Source organism: Monodelphis domestica, chromosome 5 (assembly GCF_027887165.1).
Source record: "Monodelphis domestica isolate mMonDom1 chromosome 5, mMonDom1.pri, whole genome shotgun sequence".
In the NCBI taxonomy this organism is placed as follows: Eukaryota; Metazoa; Chordata; class Mammalia; order Didelphimorphia; family Didelphidae; genus Monodelphis; species Monodelphis domestica.
This window is the reverse complement of record NC_077231.1, coordinates 165,769,737-165,788,253: the sequence shown is the minus strand read 5'-3', so window position 1 is coordinate 165,788,253 and position 18,517 is coordinate 165,769,737. Positions and strand designations below refer to the sequence as shown.

The 18,517-nt window shown below is 34.6% G+C and overlaps 2 protein-coding genes across 4 annotated transcripts in view; one reads left to right on the top strand and one right to left on the bottom strand.

Annotated features, from left to right (window-relative positions):
* Positions 1–18,517, top strand: part of CCDC146 (coiled-coil domain containing 146) — a 200,831-nt gene that overhangs the window by 50,361 nt on the left and 131,953 nt on the right. The window lies entirely within an intron of this gene.
* Positions 10,148–17,107, bottom strand: FGL2 (fibrinogen like 2). The gene is made up of 2 exons (XM_003342003.4): positions 16,376–17,107; positions 10,148–12,385 (listed from the first exon to the last, which is right to left on the bottom strand). The coding sequence occupies exons 1-2, from the start codon at positions 16,989–16,991 to the stop codon at positions 11,670–11,672; spliced, it is 1,332 nt and encodes a 443-aa protein (XP_003342051.1). The 5' UTR covers positions 16,992–17,107; the 3' UTR covers positions 10,148–11,669.

The following is an 18,517-nucleotide window of genomic DNA, read 5'->3' as shown; positions in this document are numbered from 1 at the left end:
GTTAGACCAAGACTCAGAATATAGTTAAACATTTTGTTTTTTATTTTGAAAAAAATTTGACTTGGTTACTGAAATATAGTTTATAATGCTTCTCATATTCCAATTTAGGTTTACTTTTGGTCCCAGGAATTTTTCTGTCACACACTTTATAGTGAATTTCAGTTGGTAACATATAATAAAATTTTTGTACTATTGTTCAAACATTAAAACAAGCATTGTTTCATTTCTCTCATATGTCTTCTTACTTTTTCAATAATCTTATGAATTACAATAGGGAAGGGTAAATACATACCTATTTTACAGACGTGGAACCTATAGTGGAAAAATATTTAGTAAGTTGTTTAAAATCATGGAGCCAGACCAGTATTACAACTCAGCCTGACTCCTGACCCATCACACTGAACCCCTCTTCAAATCTGACCTTATGAATTTCCATTCTCAGGAATTGAATAATAATAAAAAAAAAACATTTTGAAGCTTACTGCAAATTCCATATCCATTTTGCTATTTTTTAATTCCAAGTAATATTTTATATAATTACTTTGTGGTTTTTAAAAGCACATGCATTAAAATTAAAAATCTAACTTTTTTATTTTAAAAAATATATACAAAGAAATATACCAGAAACCATATTATTGTGAGCCTCCCTTTCAGTTGGCAACCTGATGTGCAATTTTGCAAGGCTCTTTTTAACTGTCAAGAAATTCTAAACAGTTCCAGAGTTTATTAAACTTAAAAATAAAATTTCATTTTCCATAAATACATTTCAGGCTATGACTAAGTCTATATTTCATGAATTTGAATAAGCATACATTTTGGAATAATGAATAAAAAGAAAAATGTTTTATGTGGAAAAAATAAAAGGTTTTGTTTGTTTTACCTTCTGAACATGAAATTCTATCACTGGATGAATACAACTGATGATCTGCATTGGTGATGGTGAGGGTAATGTGTATAAAATTTCTTTTCATGGGACATTACCATGGAAACTTGGTGAGGCAAGATTCTGGCCAGCAACATCCCCGAGAGTTACCCACATTCTAGGGGAATTTTCTTGGGGGAGAGAATAGATAGGCTGACAGAGAAAGAGAGAGACACACATACATGTCTGTGTAGACATACATACATGCACATATGTACCTAGGTACAAATAGATGTATATCCTTTATGCATAACCTTTAGCCAAGGGACACAATCTTGGCATGTGCCTCATTTTCACCTGGATTGTGGGTAAATGCAGCAAAAATCTTTGTTAACCAGTAGACAGTCTTGGGTTAACATAAAATATTTCATCCAAAACAAGGATTTTTCTGGGGGTAAATAGGAAGAGAGAAAATAGGGGGATGAAACCTTTGACAATCACTTTCTAGCCATATTAAATTAGAACTGTAGTCAATCTATGGAAAAATCACTTATTCTTAGTAGACCTGGTCCTCTCCCTTGCCTGTATCCATTCTCCAGCCCTTTCACTATAAGCTTATATTTTCTGGATAAAAGCATCTATGCCCCAAGATTGTTTTAAGGATCAAATTAGATTATATGTACTTTGCAAAACTTAAAAGTGCTAAAGTCACTGTCAAATGGTTCAACATTAGAAATGAATTTAAGAATATACATTAATATCTGCTTTCAGGATTGTGGGACCTTTCCATATGACTTGCAGCTGGCTCCCTGTATACTGTCTTCCCCATTAGAATGTGAGTGTCTTGAGAGCATGAACTGTCTTGCTTTTTTGTTTGTACCAGAAATGCTTACTATATATATTTTTCTTTCATTCATTTACTCATTTATTCATTCATACTGGTATTATAGAAACATTAATCTCAAGCAGAGTAACGTTAAAAGAATTTATCAAGAACAAACCATCTTTCCCTGTTCAGCTCTAAGAAAGTACCAGAGATTTTTTTCACTGTGATACATAATTACTTGAATTTGTTTAAATATGTTTGGGTGTATGTATTTATTTAAAATAACAAAAAAGAAGAGCCAATAATTATCTCCATGTTGTAGACATAGTATGAAAGGGTTAACCTATTTTCAAACAAAAGAGACTTCTATTTTATGTGTCAGATTGTGGACTTTTGCCATTCACATGAGAATGGTTTCCATTTGCTTACTGATTGCTTTGTATTAGAGCAAAATTTTGTTCTTTATGAATTATTCTGCACTGGTGACCATAGTAGTGAAATACTGATTGGAGATTATATCAATACTTTTCCAGTTCTGTCAGCATTATAATGAATACTGGAGTAGGTTTAGGAAGAAAATAACATTGTCAAACAGTGGATTATAGGGAACCATTAAAATATGAGGTGTTTAACCAATCGCTTAATAAACAAATACTTAAATAATTGTTTTGACAAAAGATTTTAAAAATGATTTTACTTATACCTTCAGCTTCTGAAATGTAATCACCAGTTAATGAAGAACTTTTCCCTTTATTTATTTGGTCACTTAGGAAGTCAAAAAAGGAATGATATTGACTTTGCCATAAGGGCTTTTTCCTTATATAGAAATAATACATTTAATGTGAAATGTGCTGAAAATTGTAGTTGAAAGAGGTTGAGAACTCAATGTTATAAGGCAAAAGCAGGTCTATAAAGTGTGATGAGTATGTTCAGTGTCACCTGACTTAAAGGAAAATTGAGATCCTTAATTTACAGCCCCGATTGTTTGGATAATCCATCAAGTAGATGGTCTTCTGAGACTCAAGATAATGGACTCTTGTTTCAAGAGCCACCCTTTTGTTCTGTCCAATAAAAGAGAGTGAGACATTGCCCTTAGTCCCCTTTGCCTGTTCTTTTCCCTGTTTAGAAATCAGACCAACACAAAAAGCAGAGTCTAAATTTCTGGGATAGGGAAGAATCTCTTCCTTACAGAATCTGGTAATGACTGCCTTAGAATAGAGAGGGAGTGCAGGGTAATGCTATCCATATTGTGAATGCATTGTGGGAACATGATAGAGTAGGCCAGGAAGCTTCCTTACCTTCCTAATACCACTACCACCACCACCACCACCCCAACAAACAAGCAAAAATAACTCCACAAAATCAGTACTGAAAATGGCAAAAAATAAAATGGGAGCAATTGGGAGTGAAGCTGAAGGGCCAGGAACACCTAGGGAGGAAGGTTTCTGACTTCCCTGGGGTTGGTCCATTACCATAGGCCCTGGGGGCAAGAACAGAGCAAGCAGAGTGAAATCAACAAGGCATCCCTGGGGGCAGGAGGCAACCTCACCTTGTTTGCAGAGTCCCAGAGAATACCACTGGAATCCTCTGGCAAAGGGCCCTGGAAGCAGTTGTGTCAGCTCCAGCTGTCACTCCAGAGAACCACTGCTGGCCTACAGATGGGAATTAAAGGATTGGACCAAAGAATCTACAGGTATCAGGATATTCAAGTTTTGCTGCTAACAAATGAGGGACCTTAGAGGTCTAAGGAACTTGTTCTAAATACTTGCTCTATCTCAGGAGTTGTTGTCAGTTCTAGGAGAGTAGAATCCTTGGTTGCTGCCCCAAAGGTAAAAGGATTGGCTGCTTACAGTTGAAGTAGTAGAACTGCCTTTGAGTGCTACTTGGAGCACCTGAGCTCAATCATGGACTAAGGCTTGAGTGGAATAACAAGAGTACACCAGGCCTTGGAATAACTAAATAAGGCCAGGAAAAAAATACTGAAACCTGAGTTAAGGGTACCCCATTATCATGGGAACTCTGGGAGTCCAGCAAAAACAAACAAAAAATAATTAAAGCCCTGGCAGCTAATATTTAAAAAAAATTTTTTTAAGCAATCAAAGGAGAAAGAGCCCAATTACTGATAGCTACTATGGGGAGAGAAGACCTAGGTTCAAACTCCGAGGACAGTGAAATAAAAATACCTACTTCAAAAACAGCAAAGAAATACAATAAATGGCCACAAGCTCAGGAAGAGCTTTTGGAAGAGCTTTAAAAATACCTCAAAAACTGAATAGGAAAAGATAAGGAAAAATTAGGGGAAAAACAATGCAAGAAAATTATGAACAAAAGAATGCCCCCTACGAAAGATCTAGATACTCAAAGAAGAAATTTTATCTTAAGAATTATAATTGGACAAAGGGAAACTAATCATTTCCTAAGACAATAAGAAATAATAATGCAAAATTAAAAGAATGCAATAATGGAAGAGAATAATGGAAGGTCACAAAAACAGAGGGCCTGGAAAATAGATTAAGGAAAGAAAATATAAGAATAGTTGTACTGTTGGAATGTTATAATAAAAAATAGAGTTTAGATACCATAATCCAAGAAATCATCTAGGAAAACTACCCAGAAATTCTAGAATCAGAAGGTAAAATAGAAATTGGAAGAATCTACCAATCATTACCTCAAAGGAACTCAATAATGAAATTGCACAGGAATATCATTGCTAAATCCTGTAGCTCCCATGTTAAGGAGAAAATACTACAAGCAATAAGAAAAAAAACCAATTTAAATACTGGGAAGCAATAGTCAGAATAATGTAAGATATAGCAGCTGCAACATTAAAAGTATGAAGGACATTGAACATAGTATTATGCAAGGGCTTACAACCAAGAATAATATATCCAGAACTGATGAACATAATTATAAAAAGTTTTTAAAAATGGATATTTAATGAAGTAAAGGAGTTTCAAGTAATCCTAGGGAAAAACCCAGAAACCAGAAGAAAATTTAAAAGAAACATACAAAGGTAATGAAAGATTAAATATAAGCAATTCAAAAGGTCAAATTATTTAATTCCTATAAGGAAAAATGTTATCTATGGACCCTGAAAATAGGATCATTACCAGGATGTCTTGAAGGGGCATTTATGGGTGGAAGATTTGAGGCTGAGGTAAATGTAGCAGCCTATTGCGACAAGATCTTATTGCCTGGGTTGAGCACCTGAAAGGGAAGTCAGGGACTGAGGGGATATGGGTGGAAGGGTTAAAGATTAAGGTAGGAAGGACATGGGTAGAAAAAATAGACCAAAAGACACAGGATTCTTCAGTATCACGTTGAGAGAGACAGAGACAGAGACATTAGCACCATATTGGCAATTAACAACAAGAAAAAGGAATAAATACCACCACAATGGCATAGCCAGTGCCCAGACCAGAGGCTCATTTGAAAGTCCTTCTTCCTCCAGAGCCCTGGCACCATCTCATTCAAGTGTTGAGTGTGTGTCTTTGACATTACAAAGAAGCTATTAAAACTGCATGCCAGCCTTCTAGACTGCATACTATGGAAGAGGTTTGAGTTCCACAAAATTTGAGCCCAATTCAATTTAAGGATTCAGAAATCAATCATGTGAAATATTAGAAATATACCCATAAGTCTGGTCCATGAACACTTTGCTCATTAGGGTCAGCTTTTGAATACATCTTTAATATGTCCATGATTTGTTTACATCTGGAACCCTTCAGTAAATATAATAGAATGAGCCAAAGTCATAATGGAGTAGACTAGGAGGAAGTAGAGTGGAATGGCTATCTCATATAGAGGAGAAATGAGTAAAGGAACTGACATGGAGGAGTGAGTGGAGGATTGGTAGTACTAAAACCCCATTCTTATCAGACTTGGAATGAAGAAGAGAATAACATGTACAATTAGAAGGATAAAAATTTTAACATCCAGAGAAACAGGAGGGAAGGGAGATGGAATAAAGGAGGAATCAGAAATCCCCTTGGGGGATTGAGGGAATAAAAGAAGGAAGGGTGAGTTAAGAGAAAGGAGGGCCAGAAGAAAAGAAAAAGGGGAAAGAAGGGGTTTCCTGGAGGGAAGTACATATCAAGAGGTATGAGGGTAAGGTAAGGGGCATAGGGAGGGACTCTTAAGACAAGATAGAGGAGGGATTTTTAGAATTGAATTCATATCAAGAAGTAGAAGAGAATGGTTGAAGGGGTTAGGAATGGATTTTTTTTTGAAAGGTAGATAGAATAAGAATTATTTAATTAATCTCAGTATAAATGATTCCCAGATTTGTATTTTTTGCCCTCTCTTCAGTTTCAGTCCCACTTTTCAAACTGTCTATTGAATATTTTAAAGTAGATGTGCCCTATAAACATTTAAATTGAAGATATCCCAAACAGTGAGCTCCGGTTCTATACTTCATGCTCGCTGTTGGACATTCCAAATGAGGCAACCCACATAAGCACCTGAAATTGAAAATTCCAAAAAAAAAAGGACTCCTCTCCCTTACTTCTCCCCTCCCCCTCCCATTCATTCCTCCCCTAATTTCTCTATTTCTGTTGAAGGTATCTCCAACTATTCTTCCAGCTGATCAGGTTTTCATCCTTAAATTCATCCTTTATTCTTTACTTTCCCTCACTCCCTTGTCATCATGCCAAGTGTTATCATGTCTAAAATTGATCTCTTTCTACTTAAACCTTCCCTTTTGCAAATTCCCTTATTTTTCTGTAGGGAGCATCATCAGATCTTTTCACTGTCTCAAGTTTGTAATCTCAGCAATATCCCTGACTCCCTACTTTTCCTCACCCTGCATATCAAATCAGTTGCCAAATCTTACAGGGTGTACTCTCCTCTCACATAACTATCACCTTAGGGCAGGCCCTCATCATCTCTCATCTCAATGGAACATTTCTAATTGTTTTCCTTGCTTCAAACTTCTCTAGGTCATTTCCCACACTCCTTCCAATGTAATTTCACTTAAGCACAAATCTGATCCTTACTCAGCCAACTTCAGTGATTTCTGATTCCATCTAGGATAAAATGTATTGTATTGTTTAGTCATTTCAGTCTTGTCCAACTTTTGTGACCCCATTTGGCATTTTCTTGGCAAAGATATTGCAATGGTTTGCCATTTCCTTCTCCAACTCATTTGACTGATGAGGAAACTGAGGCCAACAGGGTTAAGTTAACTTGCCCAGGGTCATATAACTATTAAGTGTCTTAATCCAGATTTTAACTCAGGAAGAGGAGTCTTCCTGACTCCTGACCCAGTACTCTGTCCACTACATCACCCATTAGAATGTAAGCTCAGTGTAACTTGGAATGGTTTCATTATTTGTATTGGTATCCCCTTTAAGTAGCAAAGTGTCTGACACATAGTAGGTGCTTGATAAATATTTGTTGAGAGACTGATTGATTCTACCTATAAAAGCTTTCTACAAAACCTGCTTTTCTTTACTCACACCTTCATCAGAACTTCTTCAGCTCTTTCCTGGATTATAGTAATAGCCTCTGAATTGCTCTTCCATCTTCCACATTGCTGTCAAAGTAATCTTCCTAATGCCCAGATCTGATCATGTCACTCAGCTGCTCAAGAAACTCTAGTGCTAGTCTCATGCCTCTAGGATAAAATAGTATCTCTTCTGTTTGGCATTTAAAGCTCTTCATTATATAGCAAAAGCCTACTTTTTCAGGCTTATCACATAGTACTCTCTTTCACACAGTCTGCCTTTTAACCAAACTCCCTCTCCCATGTCCGTGTCTGCACAAACTAACCCTTCATGCCTAGAAGATATATCTGAAGCTCTTAGAAGCCTTAGCTTAGCATCTGTTAAGGTTCAGCTCAGGGATTGTCTCTTATAGAAGCCCTTTCCTGACCCCTTCAGCTTCTTCCCCTGAATCACCTTGTATACTCTGTACAAATGTTATATTTACTTGCATGTTTATATATATTTATTCTTAAAAATGTAGGTTCCTTGGGGTCAGAGACTATTTCATTTTTTTTAAACCCTTACCTTCCATACTGCGTTCTGGTTCCAAGTCAGAAGATTGGTAAAGGCTAGGCAATGGGGGTTAAGTGACTTGCCTTGAGTCACACAGCTGGGAAGTATCTGAGATCATATTTGAAGCCTGGACCTTCTATCTCTAGATCTAGCTCTCAATTCACTGAGCCACTTAGCTGCCCCCTATTTATTTCATTTCTGTCTTTGTAGCCTTTGAACCTAGCACATGTGGAAGAGAGAAATGTCAAAAGGATTGAAAAGACTGGATTTTGAGAAACTATCAGAAAATGATGAGATGGAACTCTACTGCCATCAGGGGATGGGAATGGAACATTCCAGCCAAGTTAAAGGTGAAGCAATTGGAGAACTGCTGAGTTCTATCCTTGGCTTGAAGAGGGAAGGAACAAATTCCTTACTGAGAAGACAAACTATATCCACTAAATCCTTTGCTGAGAAATAGAAGATCCAGACCATTAATCTGTTGTATTATTAGGATAGAGACTTTTCCCTTGGGGAAGGTAATAGCCTATCCTGCAGAAGATTCACAAAACCATATCTCTGAGACAAGAAGTACCAACATCTTGAGCTCACAAAGACATTAAAATAGTCTGGGAATAAGCTTCAAATCCCGAGGAGAGAAATACTCAGGGATTTCCTGTTTCCTCTATCCTTCTTTTATACCTTAACCCTTTTACCCAATAAATATTTTTGGCTTTACCGAAGACTCAACTATCTTGAGATTTTCTTTTTTTCCTGCTCTAGTTTGTAGTAAATTATAATATTCTCAAGATATAAATATATTTGCCAATTCATTCTGTCCAGAGGATTTTGGGAAATATACTGTTATATCAACATTATTTTATAGAAAGAATGTTTTTCATGTCAAAAATATATTATTCTCAAATTAACCTTTTATTTGACAAATTTTTAAAAATATGACATAAAATTCTAAACACAAAAAATAGAACCATATTTACAAAATCTTACAACTTTACTCAAGGATTTTTTTCACCTTTAATTTAAAATTATATCACAGTCAAGATTGAACTTGGGTAACTATCCAAAAACATGGTACCAAAGTTGGCAAATTCACATTACAGGTTTGCCTTTTTTTTGCACTTATGCTGTTTGCTATACTCCTTTGTTTGCTTAAACTGATATTTCCTTAGTTTAATATATTTGTTAATGCATATCAGTAATTTGTGTATTTTTTCCAGATATATTTGACTTTTATACATATCTTGCATTTCCAAAAGCCTAACTCTAGCCAGTATTTTCATGGCATAACAAATGTCATCGAGATTGCTAAGAAATGATTTTTCCTTCACAAAGGAAACACATAGGAGTTAATTAATGAATTGTGTAATTCTTGTTCCCTGTTTATCGATATTAGCCCAAGTTAATGTTTAATGGTGCCATATATAGTATCAGTGATATAAGTTTAAATTACAGACCCACTACTAAAACTTTAAAAAAACATCTACTTAACCTTTGTTAACTGAAAAAAAAAACCCACCACTGAGTTCTTGAGAATAAGGATCCTATCCTGTCATAGAGTCCCCTAAAATTCAGGAATAACTTGAGCTATATTTGTGACTATGATAGACTGAGCTTAAATTCTCATTCAGTGATGTGGTACTTGAGTGCAGCAAGACTCTGACAAGCTTTAATTTAGTTTATTCCTACCAAAACAATTAAGAGTATCATAACTTTGATATTGGGATAAATCCAGATGGTGGCAACTCTTCACAAACCCTCAATATTAGTCTGAGGAATTTTGTGGGAAAAGAAGAGCATTGGGAACATTCTGGAAAGGCATTGCAAAAGATACCACATTGGCCCAATGACCAAAGAGCTAAAGCAAGATATTTCTTGAATGAATATATATATATATATATATATGTCTATATATGATAGGATAAGTGATACACCAAATTCTAAAGTTTAATATTGAATTATTCATAAAACCAACATAGTTTCCATGCATATAAGCAGATTTTTGACAAAGAGAATTTCACTTTAATGTTTCTTCCATCTCTTGACACTATATAAGATGGTATGCATTTAGAAAAATTCTTTCATATAGTATTCATTTTATATATTAGTTGAAATAAATACTTTGTAAACTTTTCTCTCTAAGCCAAAGTTACCTATTTTACATTAGCATTTTTAAATGTAGAAAAATAGATGTAAATTAAAACTTTTTTTTGAAATCTTTTAAGTAGATATATTTCCTTCAAACCATTCACTGATAGTTTATATTTTGGTCATTGCTGAGCTTCATTTTCATTTTCAAAATTTCTTAATTTTATATTTTTCCATGGTGGTTAAATATATGGTGTTTATGTTACTTGGATATTGATTTGTTGGTTCATGTATTTCCTACAATTTGGAACAAAACATCTTTCTTTCTTTTTAAAGTGGCTATGTGCCCAATCTATACAAAAAAAGATTATAAAGTAATGAACAAAATATGGAGCTTTATTAACATAATTTGAATACTTTGCTACCAGATTAGAGACACTGAAAATTTTTTAAAGTAAATGTGTTTAGACTGATTCAATTGTAATAGAGGTTTTAAAAAAAATTCATTGTAGCATACTTATGACTTGAAAAGGTTTGTACACCAGATTTTTTTGGGCACTCTGTACATTTCATAGATCACTGTTGACCTTCCAAATATATGCCATTTCTACAATAGTTAACTTGAGCATCCTTTTCTTTTTTACAAATCCATATAGTGTGATATAATGTGTCACAAATTAATTAATAATAAAGATTCAAGAGTGTGTCTTTTTTCTTTCTCTTTTGGAAACAAATGATATAACCATCATGGGTAAATAATATATAGGTCACAATTAGCAAATCTCAACTGAACTACCTGTGGTAAGTATATTAGGAACAATTTTAGAAAGCAATTTTCTTTGTGATAAAACAATATATTACAATCTCACAAAGAAAGAAAATTGACCTTCAGAGTATTTTGACTTGCAAACAAATATTCCATTTTCCGCTTCCCTTTAAAAAACCCTCTACCAGTAGTCTGGCACAAATAAGCAACCTTAAATAAGAAACCATTGTGCATAATGAACAGAGGAAACACTTTTTTTTAAATGTTAAAAGCAGTTTTTGGTATCAAGCATCTAACAAGTTTATGAACAGTGAACATATTGTCTTTAAACAGTGATTGCTAAGTTATATTATTTCCAAGTGCCTTTATGGACTGCAAATTCTAAGAAACACGGAGATATTTTCATATGACAATATGAATATTTTTTCTTAACAATACATAGAAAAATATGGTCAATAAGACTGCTTAGTAATTTTTATGAGGATATTTAATAGACATAGAGTCAGGCCTTACTTGAGTGAGAAAATTCCAGGATATATGTTAGACACATGGGAAAACAAAGAGTACCAGGATCACAGTTTATTCAGTTTTATAATTTATGACTTAAAAAGGTTTGTACACACCAGAAGTGTCTAACTTATTATATCCAGGTATAGCTTATTTGTGTTAAAATAGGCCATTTGGATGAAGAAATTAAGAGTTTTAATTGTCAAAAATATAGCTACTAATGTTACTGTCTACATGAGGGATTATTTAATTGAGAATTTTTTATTAATAGAATTGTTAATATAACTGAATTAAAATATAAATGCCATGGATCCAAGTGTACATTTGGATAATAGCAACAACAATAAAAACCTTAAGGCTTTTGCAAGAAGTCATTACCATAATTTTTAGTCTTATTTAAAATTACTTTTTGAAATTCATTCAATTGAGATATATTTTTGATTATGGAAAGATGTAAAGATTAACTGGGAGAAAATATCAAATTATGCAAAGGAAGCATTTTATTGCAAAGCAGTTGGGACTGGTGGGGAAGAGGAAAGGAAGAGGAGAGAGGAAAGGAGAGTCAGGAAGGAAAGGAAAATGCTGTGGAAAATTACTAGATGAAAATCTGATAGAATGAGCAATAATTTATGATACAAGGAATTTTGGTTTAATCATCATTTTTGCCCTCTTGAAAGATTGTTTAAAGCCATTTGGATGGCCATTAGCCATGCCAGGCCAGGTACCCCAATAAATTCCATTGAAGACACCTTTATATTTTTGGTGATAATATTTGCCATTTAAGTTTGCGGACAAACACGCATCAAACCACCAACCAGAACTGTAGTAACGTCCACAGTTTCCAGAGGGATACCTATCATGGTCTTTGTCTGGGGTAGTGAAAAATTTCATGTCATGGTTGTAATGTCTGCTGAAATGCAGAGCATTCCCGGCAGTACCACTATAATTACCAATATGTAAACGGTATTTGAGAAATTCATTGGCTACATAGAACTGATCATACAGAGCATACAATTTGACCCCATTAAAATCTTCAAGATCAATTCTAAGGACCATGTCTCTACTCTTGGTGAGAAGGTGAATTTTATCATTACCTAACCAGAATTCCCTGCTAAGGTTTCCAAAGCCATTTTTGTAGTCCTCCCACGTTCTGTTGAAGTTAGTACTTCCATCTAGACGTCTCTGTATTACTGTCCAACCTCCATCCATGGTTTCCATGTCACAGTAAGCTTCAAAGCTCCTATTTTTGTGATCAGGTGTGACTCTGTAGATTCCATTGATCTTTCTGCCTTTCTTATAATAGTCAGCACAGTCTTTGTATATTAGATGTTGTTGAATACCAGCTGGAGGGGCAGGAGAGAAAGGATCATTTATTTCATTGACAAGTACAAATTAGAATTACAAAGAATTCTGGTTCTAAAGAATTCATAGATACAAGAACATAGTTTGATGATTATAACCATATAATAGTTAAAGAAGAATAGCAATAATGGAATTTCTACATCACTCTGTTCAACAGATTCAAATTGTTTTATCCTATTTCTTTGAAACCCTTAAAAACTCAATTATCCAAAGGACTTCTGACTATGTTATGGATTTTGATGAAGGGACAATGAACAGGTAATTTCACATACATGTAGATTATGAAATCTAGTAAACCTGTTTTTCTAGAGTTGATGGAACTGAAATCTGCATAGAAGAGCATTAGACTACACATCCCTTTCATCAGACAAGGTGTCATCTATACAGATTTCTAACTACAAGTATGAGGACAATCTTGTAACAAAATTCAGTTAGGCATTTATGAGAACACCTAATTCCATTCCACATATCCACTTCTGTGGCTGCAAATGATCTCCAGTTTGCAAGAGGTAAATGGATCAACTGGTAAATTCTATATCTAAGCTACTAGGGAATTTAACTACCGAGAATTTTATGACTAGGAGACTAGGCAAGGTGGTCAGGGAATAAGACTACTAGGAGAACTCATGAAGTGTGACTGATCGGGGACTGATAAATTGATAATTTTACTAATTATGGGGAATAAAGTACAGTTACTCTATGAATAGTGCACAAACTACTTAAAGGCCACCATGGTCTTTTCCAGATGATCCCTAGATTTCACATCTTGTCCTTTCTTGTCCTTTATTCATACTGCTTTAAATCGGTTTCTGGGTGCCACACTATATGAGTTCTCTTCATGGTGGTCTTATCCCCTGACAATCTTGCCTGGTAGCCCAGGATCACACAAAAGAGTTTGAAGAATGTCAACCTTTTTTTTTTCACCACTACTTAGTTTCTGTGAATGTTTCAATGTATACTTTGTCCTATGTATTTATAGGACAATGAACAAAATTCTTAAATTACAAAAAAAGTATATAATAATTAACCAATAAATCAGATTGATTATAGACTAAACTGTTCTTTGGTTGAAATTCTGTAAATTTTCTGGTGCAACATAATCAAGAGTAGCCTGATTTCCTACATTAGTTGGATTTTATTGGAAATTGGTGAATCAAATTAACTACCAGACAATTTTTATGAGAATTCAGGTATTGAATCAACCAAGTTCTTATCAAGTATGTAAGCATACTTCTGATGTATTTTTAGCACTCAGGCTAAATATATATGTACATATATACAGACTTATCTATCTATCTATCCTAAAATAGAAATTCTCTAATGGTAATTCAATTACAATCTAATTGTTGTAGATTGGAACCTCATTGTAATATCACTTGTTAAAATGTCATTTCCAATAGAATATATACCCAAACACCTCCTCCAGGTTTCTGACATAGCAGCTTCATGGATCCTGCTGGTTCTTGCCTTTCTGGCCCCAACCTCAGGAATCCCCTTATTGCAACTTACCCCAAAGAACATACAGGGACTTCCTTTGGCAGGGACACCAAAATATTACCTGGCTATATCTGAACCCTAGGAGTATCCAGCCTGCTGGTTCCCTTTTGGGAGCTCATGGTAGAGCTCCAGCTACCCAGCCATCATCAGAATTTTCAGGTTCTACCATAACTATCATCTCTAGTAGTTCCAGACCCAGATGTGAAACCAAGGGTCCCCAGGGGGACCAAAGCTCAAGAAGACTACTCTTAGACATATGATTGCCAGAGTATGGGGAAAAGGTGTCTGCATTTATTTCTAGTGATCATTAAAACACAAGTACTGGCAACCACAGTTAATAACAATAAAGGTAATTTTCCCAATAGGTCCTAATATGGCTGCTTTGAAGTTGTCATGTAAGCCAAAGAAAAGTGTAAGCATATTAAATTAGGAAATCTCTATCTAAAGAAATCATTTTAAAATTATGAATAATGGCTTTAGAAAATGAATAATTGCTCCTTAAATCATCTGTTTTATAAATATATGGGATATTGTTTACAAACATGGAGTATCCTGCATAATTGGGGACAGGTTGAGGATGTAATTTATTCTATAAAATTAACTGCATTTGTGCTTACTGAACTTAAATGAGGATGTTACCTTAATCATCTAGTTCTTCTGATTCAGTTTATAACTTGAAACATACAATCACCTCAACCAGTAGGTACAGTTGATAGGAATATATTTAAAGTTATAACTAAGCAACAAACTACCATAATCAGTAGGTTATAGACAAATTTCAATTTAATTTCAGTTAAACTGCTGTTTTTACACAGTGATCATAGGCATATCACTGCAAAATTATTCTTAAGTGTAGAAAAAAGTTAAACTACATCATAAGAGTTTTTCAGTGCAAAAATAGAATAACTATTCTCTTAATTAAGTGTATTAGATTACTTTTCAATAAATTTGTCATAAAATATAATTAACTTATAACTATGATAGAGAAAAATTCAATAAATATTCTTCTATTAAAGTAGAAAATAGTTCTTATTGTAAGAAAATTATATCTAAGATGAGATTGTGGCTGGAGTTCAAGCGCAATGTTACATGTGCATAGATAGGTATATACATATACATGTCTGTATATAATAATATTCAAGGCTCCAGTATGTACTTTCTAAACATTCAGGAATCTTGTTTTTTTTTCTGAAAAGTTAAAATGGTGGAAAGAAGTGACCTATGAATATAGACTCTGGATAATACTCACTTCACAATTACTTTAAGAGTAACTTTGGGCAAGTCTCTTAAACTTCTCTTGCTTTCCTCAACTGTAAACTCAGGGTAATAAGAAAGGCTTTGTGGTGATAAGCTACTCCACAAAGACAATGGCAAAAGAATGAACAAGTATTAAATATTGTTAAAGGGCTCCCACTTCATGTATCCCTTCACATCCATTGTTCCTGAACACTCTTTTTTGACTTTTATTTGGTTTTCTTAGAGGTTTTGTAGGAAGTTTGATAAATTCTGCTTTATAAAAAATCCTCTAGTTTTCCTGATGCAATTATATCTGCTTCTATTTTGGTTTATATTAAGTGATTTAAAAGGGAATTTAGTTATGATATCAAAATAAAACCATATTGCATTAATATTCAAGCTTAAGTCAAATATATTATGTAATCTAATCTTCCATTTGTGTTTCTCTAAGTTTATTTTCGCAGAAAAAATTTTTGCCTTCAAAAACCATAATTCTGATCCAAAAAAGAGATAGAGAATGGATAAAGGAATAAAAATATATTAGTCCAAGAGTCTCATTTTTCATTGTGTAAATATTAGCTGCTTGCCAAAAATCTCTACTTAAAAGGATTATATGCCATTATGAAATGTGGAAAGACTTGCATAGATATGAACCCACAGAGATGTTTTTATTCCATCCGTAAAATCTCTTTTCCCCTTGATACTTGTGGTTATGTAATTCTGAACTCCAAAATGAAAATCTTTCAAGGATCCTTGATTCTACTTATTTAAGAGTTTAATAAGTGCCTGTCAGAATCCACAAAATGCTTCTAACCTATTAACAAAACTTCTAACTTTGATATGTTTTTCAAGTTACAGATTGATTAAATGGATTAGAAAAAACATTGAAAAGGCATGCCATTATTCTCTCTGTGGATTTTTTCATCTACTTTTACACAATATTAGCAACAATATGTTAGTGAGAAATCGGTATAGATCTTGACACAGAAGTAAAATTGAAAGTGCTTTTTAGTGGAACTAATAAAATCTATTATGATTTTATGGACAATCAGAGCTACTATCTTATTTTCAAAATTACATGAGTTTCCCTATGTTTATCTTTGTAGACAAGCAAAAAAAGGGCTTACATAATTTGCCCCTTTTGCAATTTCATTTCTAGTTTGTATTTTCAAAGTGTTACTTGTTTTCAGATGACTTAATATGTAGAAACAAATGGTAATAATACACATTTCACATACCGGAAGTGTAATGCTGTTCTGTTTGGTTGGAACACCTAGATGAACATCGGCCATCCAAACTGTTCACCACAGATGTCAAATTAGCCACTTTGCTGTCCACATAGTTTTCTATGTTGTTCATGTTTACAAGACTTAGCTTCTCCAGACGACCATGAAGTGAATTTATTTCCTCTTTTGCATCCTTCAGATTGGAAAATAGCTTATTAACTTCACTCTCTAATTCCTTAATTCTGTTGTCACTTTCCTTTTCAGGGGCTTCTTTGTTAGGTTGCTGCTGTTCATTTCTTCCTATTTCTTGATTATCATCAGCTTGCAGTTTGCATTCTTGGCAAGATTTCTTCAGGTTATTTACAGTTTCCTTGAGATTCTGAACTTCTTTGAATACCTGCTCAATCATGCTGAATGACTTTGGTAGCTGAATGGTCAGGGAAGGCAGGTTCATCTGGTAAGGACACTCTTCTCCTTCCTCACACTGTTTCTTTGCTTCCAGGCTCACAGGACAAGCAGAAGCAAATTTTTCTTCTTCTTGAATTTCCTCTGTTTTATCTTCCACTGCCCCAACATTATGAAAAGCTGGTACGATTGAGCTCAACAAGTAAAAGTAGACTAACTTCATCTCTGCAGAGGAACTCACTCCAAAAGGGAAGTGTGCAGCCTGGAGCAACTTTAATAGAGACAGCTGCCTGTGAGGTATCAGGCTGAGACAGGGCTTTTTGTGTTCTCAGAAAAGGGTGGGAGTGCTTGCATCACAACTTTCTGAAATATTCACAGCAGAGGAAAAGTAGGTAGTCCTTCCTCACCAAGTGTAATTTGTCAAAGTGATGATTACTTGTTCTCACAAAAAGTGGGTTGTTCCTAACATTGCAGTTGCTTTCCTGCCATGAATAGTGAATTACACTTTACTTTTCTATTTGATAGAAATCAAATAAAAAATCTTGGGCTTTAGGAAATGATTTAAATAGGTTGGAAGCAATCACTGAATTATGTTTCACCACAATGCATTTTTCTGGGAAATAAAAACAAATCATGAAAGAATATGTTTCTAAACTAGATCGTTTGAAACACAATATGGATTTCAGGAAGCTCAAGGTAGTTTTTTTCTTTTTTCCTTCTGAGCAAAGTATACCGCCATTTTCTTTGTAATAGATTTTCAGGCAAAACTTCCAAATATTTTCTAATTTTTAAACACCAGAATTAATGACCCTCACAGTAGGCTTTGATTTCATCCATTAAAAAAGACAAATGAACCTCACCAGTAACAACACACATGAATATATATATATATATATGTATATAGTATACATGTTGTATATGTTTTGTATTTGTCTACACACATATAGCTACTATATATTTATACATATACTATATAGACATATTTATAAAACGAACATACATATATTTCCCTCAAGATTTGACAAATCATTGTTTACTTGCATCACTTCATCTATTGGAAGTCATTTTTTGCTTTAAACTGAAACTGAAAGAATGACTTGATTAGACTCACACAGAGTATGTATCTGAGGTGGGAGTGGGACGTGTAGGGTGTTCAGGGAGGACTAGCACCTTTGATGTGAGAGCTTGCAGAGTTCTTCTCAGGGCTGCTCATCCACCTTTGGTGTCTGCCTTTCATCCATTTCTTACCTGTGGCTGCAAAAAGCTGTGGTGTAGGCAGCAGCCACACTCCATGAAAGTGTCTTGGCAGGCTGAAGGTCAAAGGTAGCCAGCAGGCCGCCAGCCTATTGGAGATTCATGGGGAAGGTCTATCCCAACATGTGAAGATGTCCCCCTGAAGAAGAGACAGATGGGAACAATTTGTTCCAGCAGCCATGAAGGTAGCTGAAGGAAGTGCTATGGAGTACAAAGAGCTTCATCAGATGTCAAAAAGACCAAAATCAGATACAACAGTATCCTGGACCACCCCCAACTGTCCTGACTTTTGTCTTCCTATTAGACTTACATGCCTGGAAAAAGAGAAGGAGGCTGACCACTTGGTGCAACTCTGCCTCACTTAGGTGAGTCAAGGCAGCCGTCCCTATGCCAAAGGCCTTCTTCAAAATGGAGATTTGGAAGATTGAATAGACTGAAGATGGCAGCATCAAGTAGGCTCAGATAGAACCATCCCCATAATTTTAGTGTGAAGGG

What these genes read in the sequence shown, in the direction of transcription:
- FGL2 (XM_003342003.4), bottom strand. Translation starts at nt 16,991, where the DNA reads ATGAAGTTAGTCTACTTTTACTTGTTGAGCTCAATCGTACCAGCTTTT. An exon ending in AGAACAGCATTACACTTCCG is followed by an intron (nt 12,386 to 16,375) that starts GTATGTGAAATG and finishes CTGCCCCTCCAG; the next exon opens with CTGGTATTCAACAACATCTA.